Source organism: Sebastes umbrosus, chromosome 11 (assembly GCF_015220745.1).
Source record: "Sebastes umbrosus isolate fSebUmb1 chromosome 11, fSebUmb1.pri, whole genome shotgun sequence".
In the NCBI taxonomy this organism is placed as follows: Eukaryota; Metazoa; Chordata; class Actinopteri; order Perciformes; family Sebastidae; genus Sebastes; species Sebastes umbrosus.
In genome coordinates this window covers 19,800,870-19,826,307 of record NC_051279.1, presented here as the reverse complement: position 1 = coordinate 19,826,307, position 25,438 = coordinate 19,800,870, and the positions used below count along the sequence as shown (strand labels likewise).

The 25,438-nt window shown below is 38.2% G+C and overlaps 5 protein-coding genes across 10 annotated transcripts in view; 2 read left to right on the top strand and 3 right to left on the bottom strand.

Moving 5' to 3' along the window:
* Positions 1 to 355: 355 nt before the first annotated feature.
* lin37 (lin-37 DREAM MuvB core complex component) lies at positions 356 to 6,161 on the bottom strand. Its single transcript, XM_037785830.1, has 9 exons — positions 5,713 to 6,161; positions 3,421 to 3,496; positions 3,280 to 3,330; positions 3,080 to 3,109; positions 2,819 to 2,904; positions 2,545 to 2,705; positions 1,061 to 1,192; positions 876 to 949; positions 356 to 732 (listed from the first exon to the last, which is right to left on the bottom strand). Exons 1-9 carry the CDS (start codon positions 5,744 to 5,746, stop codon positions 645 to 647), a joined length of 732 nt encoding a protein of 243 aa, XP_037641758.1. The 5' UTR covers positions 5,747 to 6,161; the 3' UTR covers positions 356 to 644.
* Positions 6,162 to 6,238: 77 nt separating this feature from the next.
* proser3 (proline and serine rich 3) lies at positions 6,239 to 12,625 on the top strand. 2 transcript variants are annotated; one of them, XM_037785759.1, is made up of 13 exons: positions 6,239 to 6,659; positions 7,026 to 7,116; positions 7,213 to 7,472; positions 7,719 to 7,870; positions 7,972 to 8,075; positions 9,155 to 9,240; positions 9,319 to 9,449; positions 9,595 to 9,818; positions 9,923 to 10,434; positions 10,505 to 10,697; positions 11,772 to 11,943; positions 12,262 to 12,343; positions 12,462 to 12,625. In XM_037785759.1, exons 1-13 carry the CDS (start codon positions 6,649 to 6,651, stop codon positions 12,514 to 12,516), a joined length of 2,073 nt encoding a protein of 690 aa, XP_037641687.1. In that variant the 5' UTR covers positions 6,239 to 6,648; the 3' UTR covers positions 12,517 to 12,625. The 2 variants fall into 2 exon arrangements, with proteins under 2 accessions (XP_037641687.1, XP_037641686.1); XM_037785758.1 differs by having other exon boundaries at positions 6,240 to 6,659; positions 7,008 to 7,116.
* Positions 12,546 to 14,285, bottom strand: hspb6 (heat shock protein, alpha-crystallin-related, b6). 3 transcript variants are annotated; one of them, XM_037785841.1, is made up of 4 exons: positions 14,122 to 14,285; positions 13,856 to 14,013; positions 13,232 to 13,354; positions 12,546 to 13,136 (listed from the first exon to the last, which is right to left on the bottom strand). In XM_037785841.1, exons 2-4 carry the CDS (start codon positions 14,009 to 14,011, stop codon positions 12,981 to 12,983), a joined length of 435 nt encoding a protein of 144 aa, XP_037641769.1. In that variant the 5' UTR covers positions 14,012 to 14,013; positions 14,122 to 14,285; the 3' UTR covers positions 12,546 to 12,980. The 3 variants fall into 3 exon arrangements, with proteins under 3 accessions (XP_037641769.1, XP_037641767.1, XP_037641768.1); XM_037785839.1 differs by having other exon boundaries at positions 12,546 to 13,139; positions 14,122 to 14,283; XM_037785840.1 differs by lacking the exon at positions 14,122 to 14,285 and having other exon boundaries at positions 12,546 to 13,139; positions 13,856 to 14,107.
* A 1,481-nt stretch (positions 14,286 to 15,766) lies between these two features.
* psenen (presenilin enhancer, gamma-secretase subunit) lies at positions 15,767 to 19,469 on the bottom strand. Its single transcript, XM_037785843.1, has 4 exons — positions 19,320 to 19,469; positions 18,839 to 18,923; positions 17,223 to 17,327; positions 15,767 to 16,346 (listed from the first exon to the last, which is right to left on the bottom strand). Exons 2-4 carry the CDS (start codon positions 18,897 to 18,899, stop codon positions 16,207 to 16,209), a joined length of 306 nt encoding a protein of 101 aa, XP_037641771.1. The 5' UTR covers positions 18,900 to 18,923; positions 19,320 to 19,469; the 3' UTR covers positions 15,767 to 16,206.
* A 2,305-nt stretch (positions 19,470 to 21,774) lies between these two features.
* Positions 21,775 to 25,438, top strand: part of kmt2bb (lysine (K)-specific methyltransferase 2Bb) — a 30,849-nt gene continuing 27,185 nt past the window's right edge. For 2 of the 3 annotated variants that reach the window (XM_037785723.1, XM_037785721.1), the window contains exons 1-2: positions 21,775 to 22,192; positions 25,184 to 25,262. In XM_037785723.1, coding sequence (XP_037641651.1) covers positions 21,860 to 22,192; positions 25,184 to 25,262 — 412 coding nt within the window. In that variant the 5' untranslated portion in view covers positions 21,775 to 21,859. The remainder of the gene's footprint in view (positions 22,193 to 25,183; positions 25,263 to 25,438) is intronic. The other variant, XM_037785722.1, reaches the window with a different exon arrangement.

Sequence of the window (25,438 nt, the reverse complement as noted above, 5' to 3'; positions counted from 1 at the left end):
ATTTGCTGACTACTTTAGTTCCTTCAACTGCCATCAAGTCAGCAATATTGCAACAGAGGATGTGTTCATTAGCTGACACTTCACTTTAGAGTATGAAATGTACTGAAAGAAAAACAATTCTGTTACTTGGATAATTGATAAAGAACCTACAAGCTACTAGAATGCATTTCAGTCATTGGATATCAAATGTTATCTATAGGCTACTCTTATGGACTAATTCAATCCTCTATAGACAAACCTATTTTAGTTTATCTTAGCTGTAGTGTTTTCAGATTAATCTGAATGTGGAAGAGACCACACTGGACTTGAATTAGTCTCGTTAATGTTGAGGATGCAACAGGAAGGAGGAAGTTAGTGTGTTCTGGAAAACTGATTATTTTATTCAGACATTTATACAGAACTTTATGAATAAAAACAGTCCCACATCACACTGGAACACATTCCTGCACAAGAAATTGCAAAAAACTTCCTTCAAACTATTTTTTTCTCTGCAACTCATCGGACAAATGGTTTATTTACAGCTCAAGGTTCTGTTCATGCTTTCATTTGAGTCCCGTTGTGTACATGGCAGGTGTGTTCAAACATTGACTGCTACGCCCACAGCTCCTTTCCATTCTGTGGTGGAGAGCTACAGCACAAGCCAGTTAGCGATCATAGAGCTCCTTCATCTCCTTAAGGACCTTGATACTCTCGCTGTATCTTAACTGGTTCTTGTTAGAGCACTCCTTCCATCTGGGGGAAAAAAAGACCAATATTGGGTCAGTTCAACTCATTCCAAACTTTGGGATGTTTCAGTGTTATTTTCAAACATCAAACATGCTCACTGTGAGTAATCCTTTTCAATAAAAGAAAGTTGCTTTTCATGAAAAACATACTTTTGCCTTATCTTTTTCCAGCGTTCCATGTGGTCACATATGAGAGAACCTGATACAGGAACTGAATCTGTTAACTGTGGAAATATAAGAAGTACCCATTTAGTTCATTTGTAATAATAAATGCTTTAATTTCACTATGTAAGTAGAACAACATCAATAAGTCTCATGCATATAATATACAGAACCTTGGTAACAGTGGGTTTTTCAGTCTGTGGGATCCTGAGATTGATGGGTTCACCAGAGGCGCTGACTGGACAGGAGGTTGGAGGAGGGAGTCTGTACACAACCTGAGCTTTACCATTCATCATGTCCGTAAGCTGCCAAAAGAAAGAAATTTGGATAAAGGAATGCAGTTGAACAGCCACTTTACATAAAATTATTCCTGGCGTTATGACGCCCAAAGAGCATGGCATCTTTCGGGCTAAGAAATTACTTTCCAGTAAGTACTACAAGTGCTCTCGTAAATACTTTCGGTAAAAGTTAATTTCACTGTTTCAAAGACAACTCTCTGCAAAAGTACTGAGCGCACTAATTATAAAGATTCACACTGAAGTTTTAAACGGTCAGTTCAAACTAATTATCAGATCCAAACACAATTTTTTTTTTCTCACTTAAGGTGGTGTTAAGTTATGTACATGAGATCTAACCACCATACACCAAAGATGGGGATGGAATTATGTTTTTGGTGCTCAAAGCACTGAACAATTACAACTGAAATACTAAAAAGCAACTTGCCTTTCCTCAAGCAGCAAACACACATGTTTTTCTCACAGGCTAAAGAAAGTTATATGCAATTATACTGCATCAACTATATCCAGCGTCACTCCAAGCTGACTAGAGTCACTGCCCTCTGCAATAGGGGTGTCCCGGTACACCAGGTTTACTATATGTATGGTGAAACGTACCGATAGTGACAACACTACAGTCAACTTCCATTATCATTACAGTGACTACCATCGTTTTCAGAGGCAACTATGAACACAGCAGAACACTCCTGTTTTAATTAGTAGTTTTATATTGTTTAGCCACAAGAGAGCACCCTTACGCTGGTCAGACAGAGGCAGAGAGGTTCTAGTGGCTTCTAAGAGCCCAATGTAACTGTGTCACGCTGCATCAATGTTAGACTTTGTCATACAAACATTTTGTGTTTTACAAATGACTCCAACCGCTTACAATTAGACCTTGTATGAAAGGATTACACAGATGTGTAAAATTAAGAGACAAACACTGTGCTGCATTTTAAATATTTCCCAGTCAACTATCCTGAGCTTTTTACAACCAACTATATTTTTAAGTGTATTTTATATTAACGCTATTGCAGAGTCCAACAAAGTTGCATGATACTGTTCACTGTTTGTTAGGTGTGAACCCAAGGCATAGTGTGAGGTAATTTTATAATATTTCAGTTCCACAAGTAGTATTCCGGCCAAGTTTGATGTAATATCATGGTAAAATTGTTTACTATAATACCTTTGGCCACAATAATAGTAGCTTCCCTACTCTGTAAAGTAGGATGCTTAAACCCCACTGTTCTAATATAAGTGTTTCACACGTAAAGGACACATTTTTAGTAAAATATCATTTTGAAGTTATACTTTACTTTGTGCACTTTTTGGTGATGTTTGCATATTTTGAATAAAAGTTATCCAACATGACTGTAGGGCCTCACCTCTTCCTCCACCATGCTATGTGGGGGGCTTGGGGAAGCAGGCGGCACTCGAACAGTAGGAGTGTTTCTCATCCAGGCACGGCAGATAGGGTAGAGTGGGGTGCTGGTGTTGAACTGAGCCAGATCCACGCTGCGATCAAACAGCTTAATAATGTAAGCATCTAACAAGTGGAGAAGGACAGAAAGTTGGGAGATAAAGAAAAAGTAAGAAATTGTACAATGAAGTGAATGAAATTTCTTGCTGAATTATTTCCAATATTTGCACTTAGTTTACTTTGTTTGTGTTGATTGCTCTCTGGTATGCCCTCATCCATCTCTTTTCGCTTCTTCCTCCGGTGCTGTGGAAATCGAGCCGACGGCCTGGAAAAATCAAACAAAGATGGGGACTTAATGAATTCAAAGATTACTGCTTTTTTTTTTTTTTTTTAAATCTATTATGATGTGCAGATATACAAGTTGTCAATGTGAAATTATTAAATTATTAACAGGATAGGGAGATGGGTTTTTTCAGCAACAAAAAAAAATAGTCACTTGCCTTTTTCCAGCAGATGATGGAGACAAATCCCTAGAAATAGCAAGTGAAACATGACATCTAAAAACAAGCTTTTACACTTTATATTTAAGTGTTGAAATAATAGAACAGATATTCACTAACTTCACGGCACCAGCTACAGTATATCATACGTTCTACAAAATGTGACAAATGCATTTGAAATCCAAATCATTGATCCATACTTGTTTAAGGAGTCGGCTGATATTTTTCCTGTGTCACCCTCATTTTGCTCCCTGTTCAAAATACAGCAATGTTAGTCTGACTGGAAAGTAGTCACAATGATTAGATGAGTTTCATATCTTAATAATGATAGTTTTACTGACTTTTCATTTTCACTCCTCTCCACCAGTCCCTTTAACACAGCATCCAATCTGCTGCGGGCACCAGCCCCCTCTGCATCTGCAAAAGTAATGATGACAGTTTGTAACTCTAAACAGAAACAATAATTAACGTTACTGACCACCAGGGTCTAAAATTAAGTTTTTTCCTCATGTGCCATTGTGGCAGGTCACTGAACATTTCTACTAGCCACACAATTGTTTTGTCTGTCACTTCTGAAATCTTTGTAGAACGCTTTAGAATCGTAAACACTAGGGCTGAGTATTGGCAAGAATCTGGCGATAACATACGTATCACAATACAAGGGTTACGATTCAAAATATTGCGGTACTGTAAGCAAGACAATATATCTTGATTTTTTAAAAATGTAATTTTAGGAAAACTGTCATAGTATAAAAAACACCACGCCAAATGCATAAAATCTGATTAAAAAGTTTATGAGACTTGATAGATACAGTATCACAAAACATAATATTGCAATACTCTATATTTTCGTCCACCCCTAGTAAACACTGAGTCAGTGGTAACATACAGTAGAAATATGGATCATGTAACCTTAATCCCTTACCTTTTTAATTTAGGAATTGCTTTTTAAAAATGATCTTTCTTAATATAAGGAAAATCTATCTGCTATGGTTGCAGGTGGACTGAATTCTTTACCTGCCACAGCCAACATTTTCCCTGTATTTGGCAGGTGGCAGGTGCTAATTTCATTCCCTGCTGACCACACTCACAATCAAGAGTTCATATTGAATCCATACTTTATTACTCAATTTGAGGAGTGACTTACCAAAATGCAATGGGCTAACTTAGGTCAGGAGTACTTTTTTTCTCTTTAAAAGGTCCAATATTGTAAAAAGTAAGATTGTCATGTATTTTATATTATAAAGCAGGTTTTAATGCTTTATAAATACTGTGAAAGTATCAAAGCGCTCAATATACGGAGAAATACTCAAAACCCGTATTCAGAAATTGTGCGTTTGAAACAAGCCGTTAGGATTTCTGTCCATTTGTGATGTCACAAATATACAATATTTAGACCATTACACGGTTTCAAATGTAAACATTCTAAATGTTTCAGTTTATTCCTGGTTGCAGTGTATGAGTGTGTTCCAATCCGCATACTTCTGTACTTACACTTACTATTTTGAGTGCATAAGTGCGTTCACACTGGGAAGTACGGCAAAATGCAGTGCACTCAAAGTACCCGGATGTTGTACTCAAAAAGGTCAAATCGTTGAGTGTGGAACGCTGGACACTTTCCACACTCAATTGTCGCCATCTTGGCTACGTAGCGGAAAGGGCGGGACCACGACCACTATTTAAACATACGTAGATAACAGAATAAAACAATACAATACGTAAACATACCGCTGCATTTTCAGCCAACAGGAGGACACATCGTGGACGTAGGCGACGACGTTGGAAACCTAATTTCCACTCTGCTTTCATTTTTTTCTTCAACAAAGCAGTCAGATATTTTGGCGGGTAGTGGATGGGTAAAACCTGAAGGAGGCAGCAATGCAACACAAAGGATGCCAGCTGCCATAAAACCCCAAAGACGAAGAAGATATATATTTTTTTTTCTATTTATTTTTTTTAAAGTTATTTTTTTGGGGGTATTTTCCATTTTATTGAGAGGACAGTGGATAGAGTCTTGGAAAGGGGGGAGAGAGAGAGTGGATGCGGAAAGGGCCATAGGCCGGATTTGAACCCGGGCCGCCGCGGTCAGGACCAAGCCTTGTTACATGGGCGCCCGCTCTACCAACTGAGCTAACCCAGGCGCCCCGAAGAAGATATTTTGGCGGGTAGCGAGCCGCGGTCAAATGTTTGCGATCATCATTTCTGGTAAGTGCGCCGCAGAGTATTCGATTTGAGACGACCCTACCCCGTTGAAATATACGCACTACTCAAGTGAGTACAGAGTGCACTACATTGAAGTGTACTTCTGGAAGTACCGGGATTGGAACACACTCTGTATGTGAATGACATCAGCTGACAGGAAGTAAACATGGACCCAAACTGTTGCCAAGCAACACAATTCTGTTGCAATTCCGTTGAAATGCACTAAAAACGGAGCGTTTCAGACGGAGGGTAAATACAGGCATATTCAAGCAGACAGCATGAGGAAAATAAAGTTTGTTTTTTCAACATTACAGCATGTAAACATGTTCTAGTAGAAACACAAAACACAAGTATGAACCTGAAAATGAGCACAATATGGGACCTTTAAATCACATTAACTTTGGGGTTAAACGTGTAGTAAGGTTACTCACCCAGCCTTTCAGTCTTGATCTTGACGTGGTGCATTATCTCTACCTTTCTATTAATTATATTATTCAACTTAATTGGGGGGAAAAACACTTTTACAGCCACACGTTCACTCTCAGTGACAGAAACGCTCCGTGTCTTCAGGTTGACTACTTGACGACACTGACGTAGGTCTGCTACGGGACGTCTGTTTACTAACGTTAGCTAAGCTAGCTGCGGTTAGCTTCAGACCGTTTACAATCACCTAGCCACCTTCTGCGTTACCATTGGATAACGTTAAAGCTACCGTTCATTACTCAAGCCCCTTCGTTATCTATCTATTATAGCGCTCAGCTGGTGAATAGTGAGTTATATATCGGACCGTAGCGCTCACTAGCTCAAACTACCGTTGCTAACTGAGCTAGCTTTTGATAGCATTCTCAGACGTTCCTCTTCCGCGCGCTGCCGGTTTCCTGTCACCTGATTGGTCCTTGTGTTGCGAGGAAGTCCTACGTGATTGGATAGATTTTATGTCAATCATATTATACTTGATTCCTATTGGCTAAGAGTGTTGTAGTGAATAACGATCGGCATAAACAGAGAGACGCTTTCTTCTGGTTTCATCGATAATCTTGTTTATTTGTCAAAAAGAGGATAGTAACTTTGTTTTCACTTACAATGTTAGACTCTTAGGAAGAATATATGTTAGAAATGGCCGTTGTAGCATCTAAAATGTGCTGTTTTTATGGACAATTTGGGTCTTACTGGCGTTTGACTCCATGGTAACTTTGTTTTGTGGACATGCCAAGTCAACTGAGACCTGAGTAACATCAGTCAACCAGCCAGTCAGTCCAGCTATAATTTACTGTCAAAGGTTGGAGCCAGGCATAAATCAGACCCACACTGAAGCTCATCATGTCTTCTGTGCTATTATGAATAACCTCTGACCTTCTAAAGCTGTAATGAAATCCAGGTAAGACCTAAATGTCACATTTTTATAGCACCCTAAACAACATTTACTTTTATAATAGTCCTGTATCACAGCTGTTACCCTGCACTATATTCAGTTTTAACAGTTTTCTTCATCTCCTTGTATTTTTATGTCTGGTATATTTTTTTGTACTTTGCACTACTAACTTTTTTACTGCCTTTTTACTGACATGTTTTGCACTATGGAACTGTGATGCTGGAAACTTGAATTTCCCTTTGGGATCAATAAAGTTACTATCTATCTATCTATCTATCTATCTATCTATCTATCTATCTATCTATCTATTTATTTATCTATTTACAGTTGTTCATAAGTGTTGTTTTTTTACAGTGGACCTGTGTTCTCAAGGCAGAATCCCTTTAAACCAGCATCCAAAGTGGGGAAGTCCTACTACCACCCATCCTGCAACCAGTCCCTGTCAAAGAAAAAGAAAAAAACAGTATGTTTTAAAGTTTATATATACTGCATTTTCTTCTCATTTTTCTTCTGTAAGTCATTGCAAACATGTCTATCACTTTGTTGTTCTTTTTTGCAGACTTTGAGTCCTGTACGTTCAAACCAGCCATCCAGTCCACGATTACATACTCACACACACCCAGAGAGCCAACGGCCGTCGGAGCAACGTGACCAACATTTTGCCGCCACAGATGGACAACCTGTTTTTGCAGAGTCCTGGCCCTCCACCGAGTGTGGATCTTCTTCATCTGACATGGAGACACCCAAACAGTCTGCGAGAGCAGGGAAATCCACAGTTTCCTCCGAGCTAGGAGTTGAGCAGGATTCACTGCTGGCAAAGTATGTTTTTAGAGTCAAAGACCATACCCTCAAACATAGCAGTGCCTATGCCCCAAGTTATCTTTTTAAACAGAACTGTAACTTTTTCTTAAAATGAAAAGTTGCACTATGTGAGAAATGACTGGACATGACATTGCCATGGTAACTGTGATGTGAAGACTTGAAGATATAGAAACTGGTCAGTGGTTCTTTTAAATCACTATTTGAACCACGACTCATAACCAGCATTGAACTTTGCTCTCCCAGGTACATAGATCGCTTTCGCCATGGTCGACCGCAGAGTCGAGAGGAGCGCCAGCAGGTGCCTTCTTCAATTGGAGAGGAGCAGCTGCCTTTTTGGTGGATGTCACCCTCATCTTTACCCCGCAGTTCAACACCAACTAAAACAACAGACAAAGGTACATTTTCGCTTATTGTTTTTTTTTTGTATGTAGAGGTTATTAACTGTCACAAGCTCCTAAAGCTAAAACCTTTCTGTGGGATCCCTCCCTCTAAACAGATGTTTTCCAGCCTCTGAAAGATGACCATGGACCTGCTATTTTCAATCCAGCTGGACAGCGTCGACATGACGGATCCCTGTCCCCATGCAGAGGATCCCTTAGTGTGAGTTTACTGGGATTGAGCCACAATTTAGCCTGTTATTGTCTTTCTTTACTAAAAAGAAATAATAGGTGCATTGTTTGTAGGAAACAACTTACCTACAAATGTATATTATTTTTTTTTTTTTAAATGTGAAAAAAAACACCAGATACTCTTCCATCTTGTTTGGTTTTTTTTGTTTGGTTTTTTATTTTGTTTTATTTAAGGTCAAAGGAATACATACACATACTTGTAAAGGGACATAAAGACAGCAGCAACTACATATAATAAAAAATCTTGTTTTTTATTCTTTGCGTATGCTGTTATGATGGATTACTGGGTCTGCACCCTGCCCTGGTTTATGTCAGGTTTGTCTGAATTCCCAGGAAGCAGAGTGTCTGCAGTAGACACACCTTATACCAACTAAGTGTGCTTATAAATATTTGCATTTCAAGACCACACCACGTGTCCATTTGGAAACCTCAGTGTTTACTAAATGCCTGTGAAGCCATTGTTTATGCAGCCATGTTTGATACATTTATGGCTTGATCAGCCCGCTCATGTAAAATGCATCACCCTCATAAAATTATAAAAGAACAGCACTGTATACAGTGTTAGCAATTATGAGGCCAGATAATGTGACTGATTTTGGTTGTTTTACTCAAATGCTACTAGAGCTGCAAAGATTTATCGATTAGTTGTCAACTATTAAATTAATCGCCAACTATTTAGATAATCGATTAATCGGTTTGAGTCATTTTTTAAGAAAGAAAAGTAAAAATGTGAATATTTTCTGTTTTTTTTACTCTATGACATTAAACTGAATTTCTTTGAGCTGTGTACAAAACAAGACATTTTGAGGACGTTATCTTGGGCTTCGGAAAACACTGACTTTTTCACTATTTTTGGACTTTTTATAGACCAAACAACTAATCAATTAATCAAGAAAATAATCAGCATATAAATGTTAGTTTCAGCCCTAAATGCTACTAATTTAACCATCTAGTTTTATTCATTTTCACCATATAGTGAGTATTCTTTATATTGAAATATCCAGAGCAAAATTATGGCTTATTGAGTGTTCTGTCTGTTTTGTTTCTCAGATTTTGTCTGACACCTCCCATGGTGAATTTGATGACACAGAGATACAACACCTTCAAGAAAAGGCCAGCAGACTTCTGCTGAGAGGGTATGAAGACCGGCGAGTACCATTAATGATACATTATTAATTCCCGTAATTGTAAGTAACTTTTTTTCTTTCCAACAGTGAATGTACTCTACTTGATGGATCTATCCCTGTCAGTTCAGAGGGCCTGGAGTGCTCCGATTTCTCTTCTCCAGTCAGCGTAGATGAGCCAGTGCGAAGACCTTTGATTCCCAGTTTAATAAGATCTACTAGTAAGGCGAGAGTGTCAAGTAATATTACATTTTGAGATGGAAATTTGTTGCTGTTCTTCTAATTTAAACTTGCTCAATGCCTTGCTATTTCAAACTGCACAGCTTTGTTGGTGTTATTGTGCAATGTGTTTCTTAACATTTACAGACTCGGTTCAAGCTGTGTCCTCCCAAAAACCCTCTGTCATTCCTCCTCTGGTTCCCTCCACACGCCGGGAAGATGACATCTTGTTCCAGTGGCGTTTGAGGAGAAAGATTGAGCAGGCCAGGGAGTGGCCCCAATCCCTGCAACCCTCCAGTCTTCATGGTCCCACATTTAGCTGGCAGATGCCCAGTTTAAACCATCCCTCAGTCAGTGGCCAGGCTTACAAGGTAGGAGTCATAGTGTATGATATTTACTCCATAAGTTTTTTGTTTAATATTTGTTCCAGATTTACAGAATCATTTTATTTTCCTCCTTCTTGCATTATCTATAGGAACACCAGAGTACTCAACCTCCTGAATTCTCAACTAATTCGCACATCCCTGCACCCCAGCCACCAACTAAAGAAGCCCACAGATCATGTCTCCCAGCTTCAGATCCACCTCCCTTCCCTGCCTTTGTTGTCTCTGGCTCTTCAGTCTCTCAACCCCAGACTGTTGCCCATGTTCCTGCCCACATGCATTTACTCTGTGATGTCTTGCCCTGTCCAATCCGGTCATCTCGTGCTCGCGAGCAACAACACATTTCAGAAAGTATAGATGAGTCTCACACCAAAGTTGTGTGTAGAAAGACCCAAGTCCCTGGAAACTCAATGAACACCTTCACTGATGAACATATTCGTGAGCATATTCCAGCCCCACCACCTGCTTCATCTGGAGCTATGGAAAGAGTTATTCACCACAAAAGATATGAGAAGAACAAGAAAGAGAAAACCCAGACACGAGAGTCAGAGAAGATTGAAAATAAAGCAGCGGAGTCCTTCAGAAAGCAGAAGAAATCAACAAGGTAGTATTGAAACATGCACACAGGGTAAAGAAATCAATTCTGAATGCTTAATATACATTTGTTTTTGCAGATATATAGTGGATAGGGAACATGCTGATGGCCCTGGTCCTCCAAACAGGAGTTCTTCACATCAAAGAGTTCCCAAAAAGGTCATGCCGTGGGCAGAGCAGCAGCAACAGGAGGGAAGCCAGGGGTTTTCCAGTGAGAGCTGTCCTGACGATCATGCACCATGCCCTTCTCCAATCCACAGGGCTTTAGGAAAGGTTCTCAAGTTATTTTCTTTAATGCTCTCTATGTAGTTTGATTAATACAAGCGCCTTATGAAGCCACGGAGGCTGTCTGCATATTTAGTCTTAATGTTTTTCCTGCCGTCGTAATAACTTCATAGCTTGCCAGCTGTATATGTGATGAACTAAAAGATGTTCGTGTGTTGCTGCTCAAAACACAGTAGTTTGTGAGGATTTATAAATCTTACATTTTATATTACACAAGGTGATTATCAAACCCAAGAAACCCATACTTGAATAGTTGTCTTCAGGAGATGGACTCTTTATGAGACATTGTCCTATTGAATCATTTAAGGGAACAGTGTGTAACATTTCGGGGGTTCTATTAGCAGAAAAGGAGTAGAACAATCATAACTGTTTTCATCAGTATAATCACCTGAAACTAAGAATCGTTGTATTTTCGTTAGCTTAGAATGAGCCCTTAAATATTTACATAAGGAGTGGATCCTTTTCACGGAGTCCGCCATGTTGCTCCGCCATGTTTTTACAGTAGCCTGGAACGGACAAACCAAACACTAGCTCTAGAGGGCCTTTTGGGTTTTTACGTTACCTGAAGGCCACCATAATTTTCTGACACGCTGGTGAAACTGCGGTAACGTGAGCTGCAGAATGCAAAACTGTGGTACCGCCAGCAGCCGTCTGACTTCCGTTGCTCCTAAAGTTGTCTTATTATGGTAAGACAATGGCCTCTGAGCGAGGTAAATGGCGTTACCAAGGTTTCGCACTCAGAGGCTCATGTTACCACAGTCTTGGAAAGGGGGGAGTGAGCGGCGGGGTACTCAGTTGGTTGCAATATGCAACCAAACCACTCGCCAAATCGTACACACCGTACCTTTAAGATACACAGGTGTTCATATCTAACCATGTTAGAATGAAACAATTCTTTAAATATACTCTATGTACCACAGATCTTGATCGGTGGTGCTGCCATCACTCTGCACACATTGTATTGTTTAGATGTCATACATCATCATTTGGTAATGTACAGTGTTATGATGGTAATTAAAAGCTGCATTAACCAGTAGGGTGTTCTCATTTGGGCCTTGACAGGTAGTTTCAGAGGTGTTGTTCCCCACAGTGGATTCATCTTCCGCACAAAGGAGCCCTGTTTCATCATTTTTTCCTCCTTGCACCGCCTCTGCACCTTCACAGTCATCAGTTCTTCCATGCAATGCACAGAACTCTATGGAGGTCATTTCACAGCTGCTGCAGGAAGCTGAAGGTGAGCTTGTGGCAACAAAGAGCACCAACCTTTACCCTGCAGTTAATTGTGGAGAATATGTTCTGACCTATGAATAGTTTCCGTTCCCAACATGCCACAAACTTTTAGGTCAAAACCCCCTAGAACTTTCTCTCCTTTTATGAGCATGCTGTAACTTTTGTGATCCATGTTGACTTTCGCTGTAGTCATAACTTCATACTGCCTTTGAGCGGTTTAAATGATAAAACAATAACTTATGGTATTGGTCCTCTAAATGTCCATGCTGATCATATTCCATTATCAACCCACTTCAACAGTACTGTTTTTTTCCTTTTTCAGATTCGGATGAAAAAGAGTTTGAAGATGACCCTTTATTACAAGTCCTTCGCAAGCAGAGAAAATGGGTAAAGGAGCAGATCAGGTAAAATAATAACTATGAATTAAATTGCCAAATTGTTTGTCATCATTTATGTAAAATTATGCTGTTAATTTTAAAATCCTATGAAAATAATTTTTTTTTTTTGTATTTTTCCTTTTAGTGAAGTGGACTCTGTGTTGAATGGAGGATTCCTGGAGGAGCTTCAAGTTACTTGAACATTGACAAGAGGCACTGGACGTAGTCGTTTTTTAAAATTTTATACAGAAATAAAGTTTATTTTTTCATTTTTGAAGAAATATTTCCACATTAAAGAGTTTGCAGATATGTGTGCGTGCTTCATTAATCACAATTAAAATACAGTGCATTTTACAAAAGTTGCACACACAAAACAAAACAGCAGTTCGAACTTTCGAACGCAGACTATTTACAAAGACTGGTTTCTTGAAACATCATGTAAGATTGATGAGCTATAGCAGAGCAGTATATACAAACCTCAGAGCAGGGAATATTAAAACAGTGCCAGGAACAGAACAAATGGGTGTTTTGGCACGTGCTGAGTGTCGCAGTGACTGAAGGTGCCTGAAAGTTATTTCTGTATGTGCCTGTGTGTTCTTAAAGGCTTCTGTTGCACTTGTTTTCACACTTAGTGAAGATGGCAGAGTGTTTGGCATTAATGTGACTAGATTAGGGTTCTGGAGTCCTCGGTTTGCAGGATGGGAGCAGATATGATAAGGATGCCATCTGGAGAGACCGCTGACACCAAAGCCATGGTGTCCACTCCCTTCGGGATTCGGTAGCGGCGGTTAAACTGCCGCGTCGTAACCCCTGCACCATCCTTCTAACAAAACAGTAAATACAAGTTTAGATGATCATAACTATTGTAAATAACCCCCCAACGAAATACAGCAATGTTCCTCGCAGAATACCAACCTTCTTTTCTTCATGCTTTCCTTGAACTTCCACAAATTCTCCTATCACTTTGACCATTAGGTCCTCTGGGTTGAAGTGCTTTACATCCACTTGAACTGTAAAACCGCTGTCGTCACAGGTCACCTACCAAACATGAGTGAAAATACTGTGTTTTATTATATGGAAATAAAATTGCTCTAGGCACAGCAAATAGCCAGCACAGTCCTATTTACCACCATGAACTTCATAGATATCTTTAACTATATTTGAGTGTGAAAGTTCAATCTTGACCTTGGAAACAGTGGTTTAACAAAAATGTTCTTCTAACTATCTTTTTTGGGGGGCTTTCAACTTCATCAGCATCTCTGGGTTTTTATCCGTTGACGACTGTGAGATTAATTTGAAAGCTCTGGAAAAAGCTGCTAGGTGGACCTTGAGTCAATATTTTTGTCAAAATATTGCCTATATATTTTCAATTTAAAAAAATAGGAGAATGTCCTATTGATCTATGGTAAAAAATATTAGTTGTATCACTAAATGTTTTGTGTTTTCATGCAGTTCTATTCAGCACAAATTAATGCAATCAATTTTTTTTTTTTTTTCATTTTTGCAACACTTAGCTTTAGTAAATTTAAAATGACTTACCTCTGCAGAGCTAGTACTATCAGCCTCCGGAATCAGTAATTTCGGGGACCAGTTACATTGTCCGTAAGTCGCATTCAGCCGAGGGATAAGAGGTGGTAAAACCTTCTCCCATGGGATACCACCAGCTGGCAGAGTGGGTGGCAGGATGAAGTCCATTTCTAGTTAGTAGGGAAAAAAATGTGTTTTTAAAAAGGAGAGTTGACTTAACAGCAGTTGAGTCTACAGCTTGTAAGACTACAAGGCACACAACACTGGCCACAGCTTACCTCTTCTTAAATTCCCTGACCAAATTAGTGTGCGAAAGGACAGCCCCTGTTGAACTGCTTGTGTTCTCGAGTCCTAAATGAGGTACTGTGAGTACAGATGATGAGCTGGTGAGCCCGTCTGTCTGACTCCAAGCTCGTCGTCCTCTGGGTGCTTGACGTGACTGACTGTCATTGTGAGTGTTTTATAGTGGACTTGCATAATGAGCTGGGAATTCACAGTGGGGCACCTTGCCTCTGTCATGTTCTGGATGCATAACCTTGGGTGGTCTGTCAGGGCTATATAGGATAAGAGTGTATTGTTTTGGGAATGACACAGCTGTTGCCAGCTTATTGGCAATTAAAGTGTTTATTAGTCATTACCAAGCCTACACAGTTTAGTCCTGATGGCACCGATACAAACAGACTGTTGACGTTTTCTTATAAGACCTGTTACGAAATATATGCTTAAGGTCTGTTGTCAAGGAAGAGGTATCCAAAAATAAGTTCAAAAGAGATGTTGTTGACCCTCGTGAGCTGATACCAGACAGACAGTGACAGCAGGGACGTCCTTAACACATGCCAGAGCACGTGTGCTTTTCCCCCACATCACTCACTCTCACAGTTGGGCAACAACTATCAGATCATTTACCTTAAGTAGAGCAATATCTCATTTTAAAAATACTCCATTACAAGTAAAAGTCCTGCATTCAATAATTAAGAAGCTTTATCAGCTAAATGTATCTGTAGCAAAAGAAAAAGTACTCATAATGCGGACAATTTGGTCCCGTGAGTGTTTATTATTGTATGATTGTAGGCCTATATTCTTATTACATGAGTAGTACTTTAATGCAGTAGTTTGCCCAAGTGGAGCTATATTGTACCACTTTACATTTTGTTGGTTAGTTTAATCAACATCAAGTTTTATAGGCTGGTTTAATGATTTGTAAATAAACTAAATCTTCATCAATAAAGTAACTAGCTGTCAAATAAATGCAGTTAAGTAAAAAGTACAAATGTTACCTCTGAAATGTAGTGAACTATAAAGTAACATGAATTGGAAGCACCTCAAAATTGTACTTAAAGTACTTGAGTAAATGTACTTTGATACTTCCCATCTCTTCACTCAGTCAGTACACACACATAAAACGCACTTGGAAACAATGTACAATGTCCTTAAAAGGACTCTAGTTTACTCCCCGTAAATCAGTTTTATTGAGGGACTCCCTGCACCATAAAAATACTGTACGTGCTGATACTTCTGACTTGTTCTTGACACGCTATAGAGAAGTCACACCAGTTTATAAGGTGGGCACATGTTCTCTCTGTTAGTAATGTAGAACCTGTCACTGAAGCTTTGACTGGAGTGGAGTGACTAAAAATGGCACTGATTATGTTATGACTCATATAGGATAGGGAAGTGGCGACATTTGGAAGGATTAAGTTATTGGGTTTCACAACAGGCGCCAGTGATTGTCCAGACTTTAGGAGCCTCTGTAACAATGCAAAACATTAGGAGTATATATATATATATATGTATGGGGAAAATAGCTCATCGATGAGTCACCTAACAAGATGATTTATGATAATGATATTCCAATGGGAGAATGAGATTCTGACTTGCCATGGGAAATACAGTACATGGAGGAAAAACATTGCAACTTGGAGGCATTATTTTTTTTTTTTTTTATTCGTCATTCATACACAAGTAAAAATTGTTTGGGGTGCACGATCACAAACATTAAATTCCGCAACTCAAGAAAAAAGTTTGTTGAATCAATTGTTCAAAGTCGTGAACAAGCCTGAAAACACACCCAGCTTCATCATTAGATATACTGTTAGATACTGTCATGTCAGTTAACATCGTCTGCTATACAAGATTAATAAGCCTACTCTAAAAAAGGATTTCCTCAAAGGCCTTGGCAAGCACAAAACACATTGAAGACATAAGGAATTACTCTGTTAACGTGACTCAGCCATTGAATTTATCTCCAGAGACCAGACAAATCAGCAGAATCTTTCACTGTCATTAAAGAAGGAAAATTCTTTGGTCCATTTAGTGGATCATTAGTTATTTTTTTTTAAAAAGACCTGACATAGAAAAATGTTTCAAGGAATTCCCAGTGGAATTGTGAAGGAGAGGTAATCTCCCACCTCCCCCCACTGTGCTCTGAAGTGCTGGAAAATGGTGATCCATGTGGTGAGTACTGTAACCCATAACAGCAACCCCAGTGCTGACCGCTTTACGTCTAGATGAAAAACACACAAGGGACAATTGCTCTGCATTAAAACAATGGAAACACTGTTATATCATATGCTCTTGCTTTGCCTGAAACTTTCTTTAAAACCTCAAACTCTATTGTTTGACAGTGTTTTATAAAGTACAATATGTGTTCTAAATCTAAAGTGTGGTAGTGGCTCGGGAAATATTTTTGTTTTTCAAGCATAAAATGCTGATCACAAAACATTCACTATATTAATTGTTCATTCAAACAAAGCTCAAGAGTAAATGTCTGTTAATGTCAACTAGCCTGAAATGTGTGGTGCATATTGTATCCTACTTTATAGGTTTAGCCATAACGATGGATCCAATTAATATTGTGATAAATTCTCCCAGAATTTGAATTGTACCAATATGTCAACAACATACACTAAAGCATTCAAAAATCACATACTGAGTCAAATGTTTTAGTGTTTTCCTAAAACAAAACCTATGTTCTTGTGTATTTTGATCTCATGTACATAGATACAAAAATTCTATAAATACAAGTTTTATATAAAAAGCATAATATTCATATAAATGTAATCATTGTCAAGCCCTGCTTAGGAAGCATTTCATGAGCTCTCTTTGCCTAGAGAAGTCATCATATCTCCTCTAGGATTTAAAGGAATTGAAAAGATATCCTAACTTCATCCCAGTAGTTTGACCATGATAGAACAATAATGCCCACATATTCTGTTATTTGTGTGTGAACAGAATGTTCAGAACATTTGCGCAGTTTACTGGAGGTCTTGATTAGATTGAAAATGTAATAATTAAATGAATAAGGGTTGAATCCACAATATAACTACTGAGGGAAACTATGTAAAAACTCTGGTATTAAAGTAGCAGTTCTGACACTTACATGTTTTGATCTGGAGCTGTTCAGTGTAATTTGGCTTTACAAAGGCCTCCTTAAAAAACCAAACAACATTCACCAGCCACAGGAATGGCAGAAATGCAAAGCCACCTGAAAAAAAAAAAGATGGGAAAAACATCATAAAGGATAATATTGCTCATGCTTTACTTTATAAAAAGTTTCCTAGTCACTGGAACTATCCTGGTATCCTATCCTCCTTCTCACCTATATGGGACTACATCACATCATTTGTATATACATATATAACTTATGGAGGCAGGTGTTAATACTATTTGCAAACAGAATTTGCAAACCAAAGGGGAGGAGGTGAGATACAATATAAAGATGTTATATCAGTACATGCAGGGAATGAAATTAGCATCTGCCACCTGCCAAATACAGGGTAAATGTTGGCTGTGGCAGGTGAAAATTACCATGGCAGACAGGTTTTCCTTACATTAAGAAATATTATTTTTAAAGAGCAATTCTAAAGCCTAAATTAAATATAGGGTAACACTTCCTTTTACAGGTCCACAAATTTCATGGTAATTAGGTGATAATTAGCAAGTAATTTTGAAATTTCTTTGGATTACTGCCAAATTACCCAAATATTTACCTATAAATGTATTGAAAATTACTTTATTATAAACATTATTTAATAATTATATTCTGCTGTTTCTCAATAGCTGGTAATATATTTAATACATTTCCAAGAAAAGAATACAAAGTGAATTGATATGCTTTATTTCCATGTCTGCTGGTAAATAGATAATAATTAACAAATAACTTCTTTGAAATTTCTTTAAAAAACTCCCTGAATCATGACATTAGCTACCAGGTTACATTTGTGTAGACAATAAGTCACATAATGGTGAGATTTGTGTCTGATCAGAAGTGTCTTCTATTAGTTTTCTACCTCTGATGAAGAGCAGCGCCTAAGGGCCCTATTTTAATGATTATATACTATTTTAGTATATAATTATTAAATCATGTTTATAATAATGTAATTTTCGATACATTTTGAGGTAAATATTGGGGGTAATTTGGCAGTAATTCCAAAGAAATTTCAAATAGGTTTCTTGCTAATTATCACCTAATTATCATGAAATTTGCAGACCTGTAAAATGAAGTGTTACCAAATATAATCATGTATTAAGGTTACATTATATATTCCATAATTCTACATTCTGGTGCCACTGACTCATGGTTTACAATTTTAAAACCTAGATTTCAGAAGTGGCAGACAAAAAACATGAGTGGCGGGTAGAAATGTTCAGGAAAAAGGTGAATTTCAGACCCTGAGTACATGGTTCACTTTAAGTACTCTTTTTTTATTTTGTTTTTTTAAATTGGAAGAACATTGCAAGGCATATAAATTACAGAACAAATAAGTACTCTTCTAATTTTCATCAATTTTTCCCTCCCACCCCCGACAATAAAGGAAGTAACAAATATAACATTAAATGTGATAAGACTTAAGGCAGTAATGACACCAAAATTAGAAAACACACTAGACACATGAAATAATAAAACACATACAATATTTACATATACAAAAAAAAGAAGATAATAATAATACAAATAAAAGATTTTTTTAAATTAAGTACTTTAAGTACTCTCACCTAAATAATATTTTCGGCATAGGCCAAGTTTCTCCTCATTGGGCATTCGTTCCAGGTTCATTGTAGATGTGATGTGGGTTGGACCCTGTTATCAGACAGAAAAACAAGTTACAGTGCAGGTACAACAACAACAACAACAACAACAACACAAAGAAATACAACTTCTGTGACAAAGGTGATGTTGGTTATGTCTCCGTTTAAGACATGGTCGTCTATCTACTAGCCTGAACATGACTAAAAGCAAAGTAATGTTAAGAAAATGTTATAAAATCCAAGCAATAAGGCAGGCCCAGTTGTTTTATTGTCAGCTGACTCGAGATTCACCTCAGGCTACCATTAGCATCTCGTTAGCTTAGCAATGTAGCATTAGGTTGTCCAGACTGCTACAAACAAACAGACGGACAGTAACGAACACTCTTCTGCTGGGAGAAGTCCTTCTGTAATATTTACATGAATACTGAACATTGATGCGACAGTTTACCTGGTAATCAGTAAAGGCGACAAAGAGTCAGAGAATCGTCGCAAATTAACTAAATAGAAAAAACACTTCCGCTTCTTCTTCTTCTGAATCGCATTCTTCTTCTTCTTCGTCTTTCTCCTTTGTGTGTTTTAAAGGCAAGCAGCCGCTAACCTGCACAGCACAGCGCTCCCTACTGTAAGGGAGTGTGTGGCCATGCGTCACAATGACTTCATATGCTTTTATAAAGGGTTTAAAGGTCCCATATTATAAAAAAAGTTAGATTTTCATTTTTTTTAATTATAAAGCAGGCTTAAGTGCTATATAAATACTGTGAAAGTATCGAAACACTCAATCCACAGGGAAATACACACAGCCCGTATTCAGAAATTTATTTGAAACAAGCTGGAAATCTAGGAAAATCTATCTGCTATGGTGGCAGGTGGGCTGACTTTTTTACCTGCCACAGCCAACATTTTCCCTGTATTTGGCAGCTGGCAGGTGCTAATTTCATTCCCTGCTGACCACACTCACAATAAAGAGTTCATATTGAATACATATTTTATTACTCAATTTGAGGAGTGACTTACCAAATGCAATGGGCTAGCTTAGGTCAGGAGGACTTTTTTTTTCTCTTTAAAGGTCCCATATTGTAAAAAGTACGATTTTCATGTTTTTTATATTATAAAGCAGGTTTAAATGCTTTATAAATACTGTGAAAGTATCGAAGCGCTAAATATACGGAGAAATACTCAAAGCCCGTATTCAGAAATTGTGCGTTTGAAGCAAGCCGTTAGGATTTCTGCCCATTTGTGATGTCACGAATATACAATATTTAGACCCTTGACACAGTTTTAAACGTAAACACTTTAAATGTGTCCCAGTTTATTCCTGGTTGCAGTGTATGTGAATGTCATCAGCTGACAGGAAGTACATATGGACCCAAGCTGTTGCCTAGCAACGTAATTCTGTTGCAATTCCGTCAAAATGCGCTAAAACGGAGCGTTTCAGACAGAGGGTAAATACAGGCATATTCAGGCTGACAGTATGAGGAAAATAAAGTTTTTTTTTAACATTAAAGCATGTAAACATGTTCTAGTAGAAACACAAAATACAAGTATGAACCTGAAAATGAGCATGATATGGGACCTTTAAAGACAAATGTACAGGTTTGAAGAATGTGGATTTCAAATATAGTCAATAGCTGCAATTTTATTTTTCATCGTCAGCTTCTTCTGGTGACAATACAGATGCATAAAGTTGGACTCATATCTATCTAAAAACTGAACAGGCTGGTTAGGAAGGCTAGCTCTGTGGTTGGATCTGAACTGGACGATCTGGAGGTGGTGGCAGAGGAGGAGGATGAGGAGGAAGCTGGACGCTATCCTGGAGAACCTTTCCCACCCCTCCATAATGAGCTAGTCAAGATGAGGAGCACCTTCAGCCACAGACTCATCCCCCCTCGGCACAACACAAAGCGCCTGGGTCAGTCCTTCATAGCCATCAGGCTCCACAACCAAGGCTGACCCCCATATGAGAACTAGGACAACTTTAAGAACTGTAAACATGCACTATCTGCAACCATCTTGGACTCTAACCACTGGTGCACTTTACACTATACATCCTATATACCACTTTATAGACTGCACATATGCACATATTACATTTATTTATTGTACATACTACATTTATTTATTGTACATACTACATTTATTTATTGTACATACTACATTTATTTATTGAACATACTACATTTATTTATTGTACATACTACATTTATTTATTGAACATACTACATTTATTTATTGTACATACTACATTTATTTATTGAACATACTACATGTATTTATTGAACATACTACATTTATTTATTGTACATACTACATTTATTTATTGAACATACTACATTTATTTATTGAACATACTACATTTATTTATTGAACATACTACATTTATTTATTGTACATACTACATTTATTTATTGAACATACTACATTTATTTATTGTACATACTACATTTATTTATTGAACATACTACATTTATTTATTGAACATACTACATTTATTTATTGTACATACTACATTTATTTATTGTACATACTACATTTATTTATTGACAAACTGTATACACTATGTACACCCATTCACTCTGTATCTTTTATATCTCTATTATTGTTTTTATAATTTTTGTATACCTTTACCTCTCCTGTGTTTCACTCTGTTTGCTGATGTTGCTGCTTTGACACCTGAATTTTCTGGATTAATAAAGGTTCATCTTATCTTATCTAGCAAAGTGTCATAGTCTGAGATGTAATATGTATACATTTCTGAATGGATAGTTCACCATGTATGTCACATACAACCACCACCAGAGGTCGACCTCCTCTCCCATCCCCATATCGGAGGAGCGTCACCCAAAAAAACTCACTTTCCCATGCTGCATTGCGGCTCCCCCCTCCCATCTGGCGCCTTCCCTCTTGTCTCTCTCTCTCTCTCTGCTCGAACACTGCTAGCCCCGTCGCTGTGAATGTGTGTGTGTGTGTGTGTGTGTTGTTGTTGAAGCAATGATGGCGGCAGCGGGATGCGGATCAGCAACCGCGGCTGCCGTAGGAGGCCAAGGTGGAACCGCCACGGCCAGAGGTCGTTTCCCCGGTCGGCCTTGGTCGTCACGCAGTCGTTTGCGCTCCGAGAAACGATGGCAACTGGGTCGATCTGGCTCCTCGGAGTGTGATGATGTGACTAACGGAGGGCCAAGGCCCGCGAGCCTGGTGCTCTCGTTAAACGAAGACCAGTCTCACTTGCGCCTGCTCGGCATAGAGGCGAGCCACCAGACCCTCGACCAGGCTGGATACAGCTCTAGTGGGAGTGAAGAGGTGAGGTCCCAAACCGAACCAGGAGTTAGTATCTTTATTTTCATCTTTCTCATATTGTGTGTGTGAATGTGAAAGTGTGAGTGCTGTCCATAGCAACTGGTTATAGTAGTGGAGAAATGTCAACATCCCTTTAGCTTCAAGCTAAGCTAACCACTGTACTCCATGACATCTAATGCAACAACACTAAATACTACTTCAAGTAAAAAGCAGTAGAGAAGTTACATTACTTCCCTCAATTTGATCTCATGTGTGTTAACATATTAGAGTGTGGAAAATATATTTTTTAAAAGCCAGTGAGTTACTACGGCTATTTGTAAACAGGAGGGTCGCAATTATTTCATCTTTATGGCCCAGCTCGTTATCAGGCCAGAGCAGAGGTAGCAGCTAGAGCTACTAGTAGCCAACACAAAGAACAGGGAGGGCTAGTCAGCTAGCGCCTCTGTATGCTGCACACAGCAGGCTAATGGTAGCTGCTCTGTTTATCATACGCTGTCTGTGCAGATGCATGCAGTAGTTGTCTTGCTTTAAGTAGTTTAAATACACACTAATCTTCTAGCATTATACTAGCTGTGGTAACTGTGACATGAACACTCAGATGAATAAGTTTTCATTTTGACTAGCTTTTTTTCTGCAGACAGAAACGTGAGTTTAAATGCTTTTTAGAGAGGAGAGGAGGGCTAAGTTGCTAGGTAATGTTACCAAACACGACAGGTTTAAATTGTGGTGCAGGAAGAAGTGTGCCAAAGCCAGTTGTGCCCTTGTTAAAGCTCCCTATTATTGAACATTCATGTATAATCATGATTCATAAGAGAGCTGTTTGGCTTTTAGGTTACAGCTGCAAGCATGAGGGAGTAAGTAGTTTAAATACACACACATCTTCTAGCATTATACTTATCTACATATGGCAACTGTGACATAAACACTCAGATGAATACGTTTTCATTTAGGCTAGCTTTTTATGCAGACAGAAAAGTGAGTTTAAATGCTTTTTTAGAGAGGAGAGGAGTGGGCTGGCTGGCTGGCTAACTTGCATGAGGGGAGTAAGTAGTTTAAATACACACAAATCTTCTAGCATTATACTTCTCTAGCTGTGGTAACTGTGACATAAACACTCAGATGAATAAGTTTTCATTTAGGCTAGCTTTTTATGCAGACAGAAAAGTGAGTTTAAATGCTTTTTAGAGAGGAGAGGAGGGCTAACTTGCTAGCTAATGTTACCAAACATGACAGGTTTAACTGGTGGTGCAGAAAGCTCCCCTATTATTGAACATGTAAACATTAATGTATAATCATGATTCATAAGAGAGCTGTTTGGCTTTCAGGTTACAGCTGCAAGCATGAGGGAGTAAGTAGTTTAAATACACACAAACCTTCTAGCATTATACTTCTCTACCTATGGCAACTGTGACATAAACACTCAGATGAATGAGGCTAACTTTTCTGCAGACACAAGTGAGTTTAAATGCTTTTTAGAGAGGATGGGGATGGCTAACTGCTAGCTAATGTTACCAAACACGACAGGTTTGAATGGTTGCAAAGCCAGTTGCAACCCTTGTTAGAACTGAAAGCTCCCTATTATTGAACATTAATGTATAATCATGATTCATAAGAGAGCTTGTTTGGCTTTCAGGTTACAGCTGCAAAACATGAGGGAGATGTAACGTTACAGTACTTGGAGGGAATTACAGACCTACCTTTCTCTGCAGTTTTGTTTGTAGGTAGTGTAGGTTTTCTCTTGACTGCATCATGAAAAAGTTTAGGAAGAGTTCCCCCCAAACACACTTTTAGGTTGTTACAAATGCAGGCCCCATTCATGTTTAATAATATATATACTCAGAAAAATAAGTTTTCATTTAGGCTAGCTTTTCATGCAGACAGAAAAGTGAGTTTAAATGCTTTTTAGAGAGGAGAGGAGGGCTAACTTGCTATCTAATGTTACCAAACATGACAGGTTTAACTGGTGGTGCAGGAAGCTCCCCTATTATTGAACATGTAAACATTAATGCATAATCATGATTCATAAGAGTGGAGCTGTTTGGCTTTCAGGTTACAGCTGCAAGCATGAAGGAGTGAATAGTTTACATACACACAAATCTTCTAGCACCATATTTCTCTACCTATGGTAACTGTGACATAAACACTCAGATGAATACGTTTTCATTTTGGCTAGCTTTATATGCAGAAAGAAAAGTGAGTTTAAATGCTTTTTAGAAAGGAGGGGATGGCTGGCTGGCTAACTGCTAGCTAATGTTACATGGCAGGTTTAAATGGTGGTGCAGAAAGAAGTGTGCCAAAGCCAGTTGCAACCCTTGTTAGAACCCGAAAGCTCCAATATTATTGATGACATGTAAACGTTAATGTATAATCATGATTCATAAGAGTGGAGCTGTTTCGCTTTCAGGTTACAGCTGCAAGCATGAGGGGGATGTATGGTTACAGTACTTGGAGGGAATCGTAAATACAGACCTACCTTTCTCTGCAGTTTTTTTGTAGGTAGTGTAGGTTTTCTCTTAACTGCATCATGAAAATGTTTAGGAAGAGTTCCCCCCAAACATTTAAACACATTTTAGGTTGTTACAAATGCCCCATTCATGTTTAATATATTACAACAAGATGAGATGATTGAGAATATTTGGTTTGAATGTGGAAAAATGAAAACAGTTGTCCATTGTGTGATATTATTGCTGTAACGTCTTAACCAAATAACTTTTTTTTTTATTATTTGGCATAGCCTTTGATCCAATATGCTAAGATAAACATATATTGTTATGTAAGGTGTATTGATAAAATCATTATTATGTTGGACATGAATCCATTCTTCATAATGAACTTTAAAAGACATTTTCAGTGTTCAGTCTACAGTGCACTGGATACAAATAATGCCATGCTCTGGAATTCAAAATGAATGCTCTTAACTAAACATTTTAGTCATTGTTTTTGCTGATGGTTTGGCAGCCTCCAGCAGAGTGGTGTTACTTTGCTTCAAGTGTTAATTATCTGTTTTTACTTTTCAAGGGAGACAACTTCAGAGGATTTGAAGCTGAGAGAAAAGGCTCCAAAGGACCTGCATGGTCACGACAGAACCCTTCCAAAGGTAAAGAAAAATATCGTACTGTCCCAAATTTCACATTTGTTGCAATTTATTAACACCACAGAAGTTTGGATTAAGCATGCAACACAAAATAAAAGAGGGTTCTTTTCTATTCCCAGTTCTGCATTCACTGGAGGAGCCATGGATTTTGTAATATTTAAAATCTTTTTTGTTTTTTA

Bases quoted from the DNA above. Each gene is read 5' to 3' on its own strand.
- lin37 (XM_037785830.1), bottom strand. From the start codon at position 5,746: ATGCACCACGTCAAGATCAAGACTGAAAGGCTGG. The intron at 2,905-3,079 runs GCAAGTGACTAT...TGATTTTTCCAG, and splicing joins CCATCATCTGCTGGAAAAAG to GCCGTCGGCTCGATTTCCAC. The intron at 1,193-2,544 runs GTGAGGCCCTAC...TTCTTTTGGCAG, and splicing joins ATAGCATGGTGGAGGAAGAG to CTTACGGACATGATGAATGG.
- proser3 (XM_037785758.1), top strand. The intron at 7,117-7,212 runs GTATGTTTTAAA...TCTTTTTTGCAG, and splicing joins CAAAGAAAAAGAAAAAAACA to ACTTTGAGTCCTGTACGTTC. The intron at 10,698-11,771 runs GTTCTCAAGTTA...GGGCCTTGACAG, and splicing joins TCCACAGGGCTTTAGGAAAG to GTAGTTTCAGAGGTGTTGTT.
- hspb6 (XM_037785839.1), bottom strand. From the start codon at position 14,011: ATGGACTTCATCCTGCCACCCACTCTGCCAGCTGGTGGTATCCCATGG. The intron at 13,355-13,855 runs GTAAGTCATTTT...CATGTTTGGTAG, and splicing joins ATAGTACTAGCTCTGCAGAG to GTGACCTGTGACGACAGCGG. The intron at 13,140-13,231 runs GTTGGTATTCTG...CTGTTTTGTTAG, and splicing joins GAAAGCATGAAGAAAAGAAG to AAGGATGGTGCAGGGGTTAC.
- psenen (XM_037785843.1), bottom strand. From the start codon at position 18,899: ATGAACCTGGAACGAATGCCCAATGAGGAGAAACTTGGCCTATGCCGA. The intron at 17,328-18,838 runs GTGAGAGTACTT...TTTTTTTTTCAG, and splicing joins ATGCCGAAAATATTATTTAG to GTGGCTTTGCATTTCTGCCA. The intron at 16,347-17,222 runs GTAAGTGTCAGA...TTTTTCATCTAG, and splicing joins ACAGCTCCAGATCAAAACAT to ACGTAAAGCGGTCAGCACTG.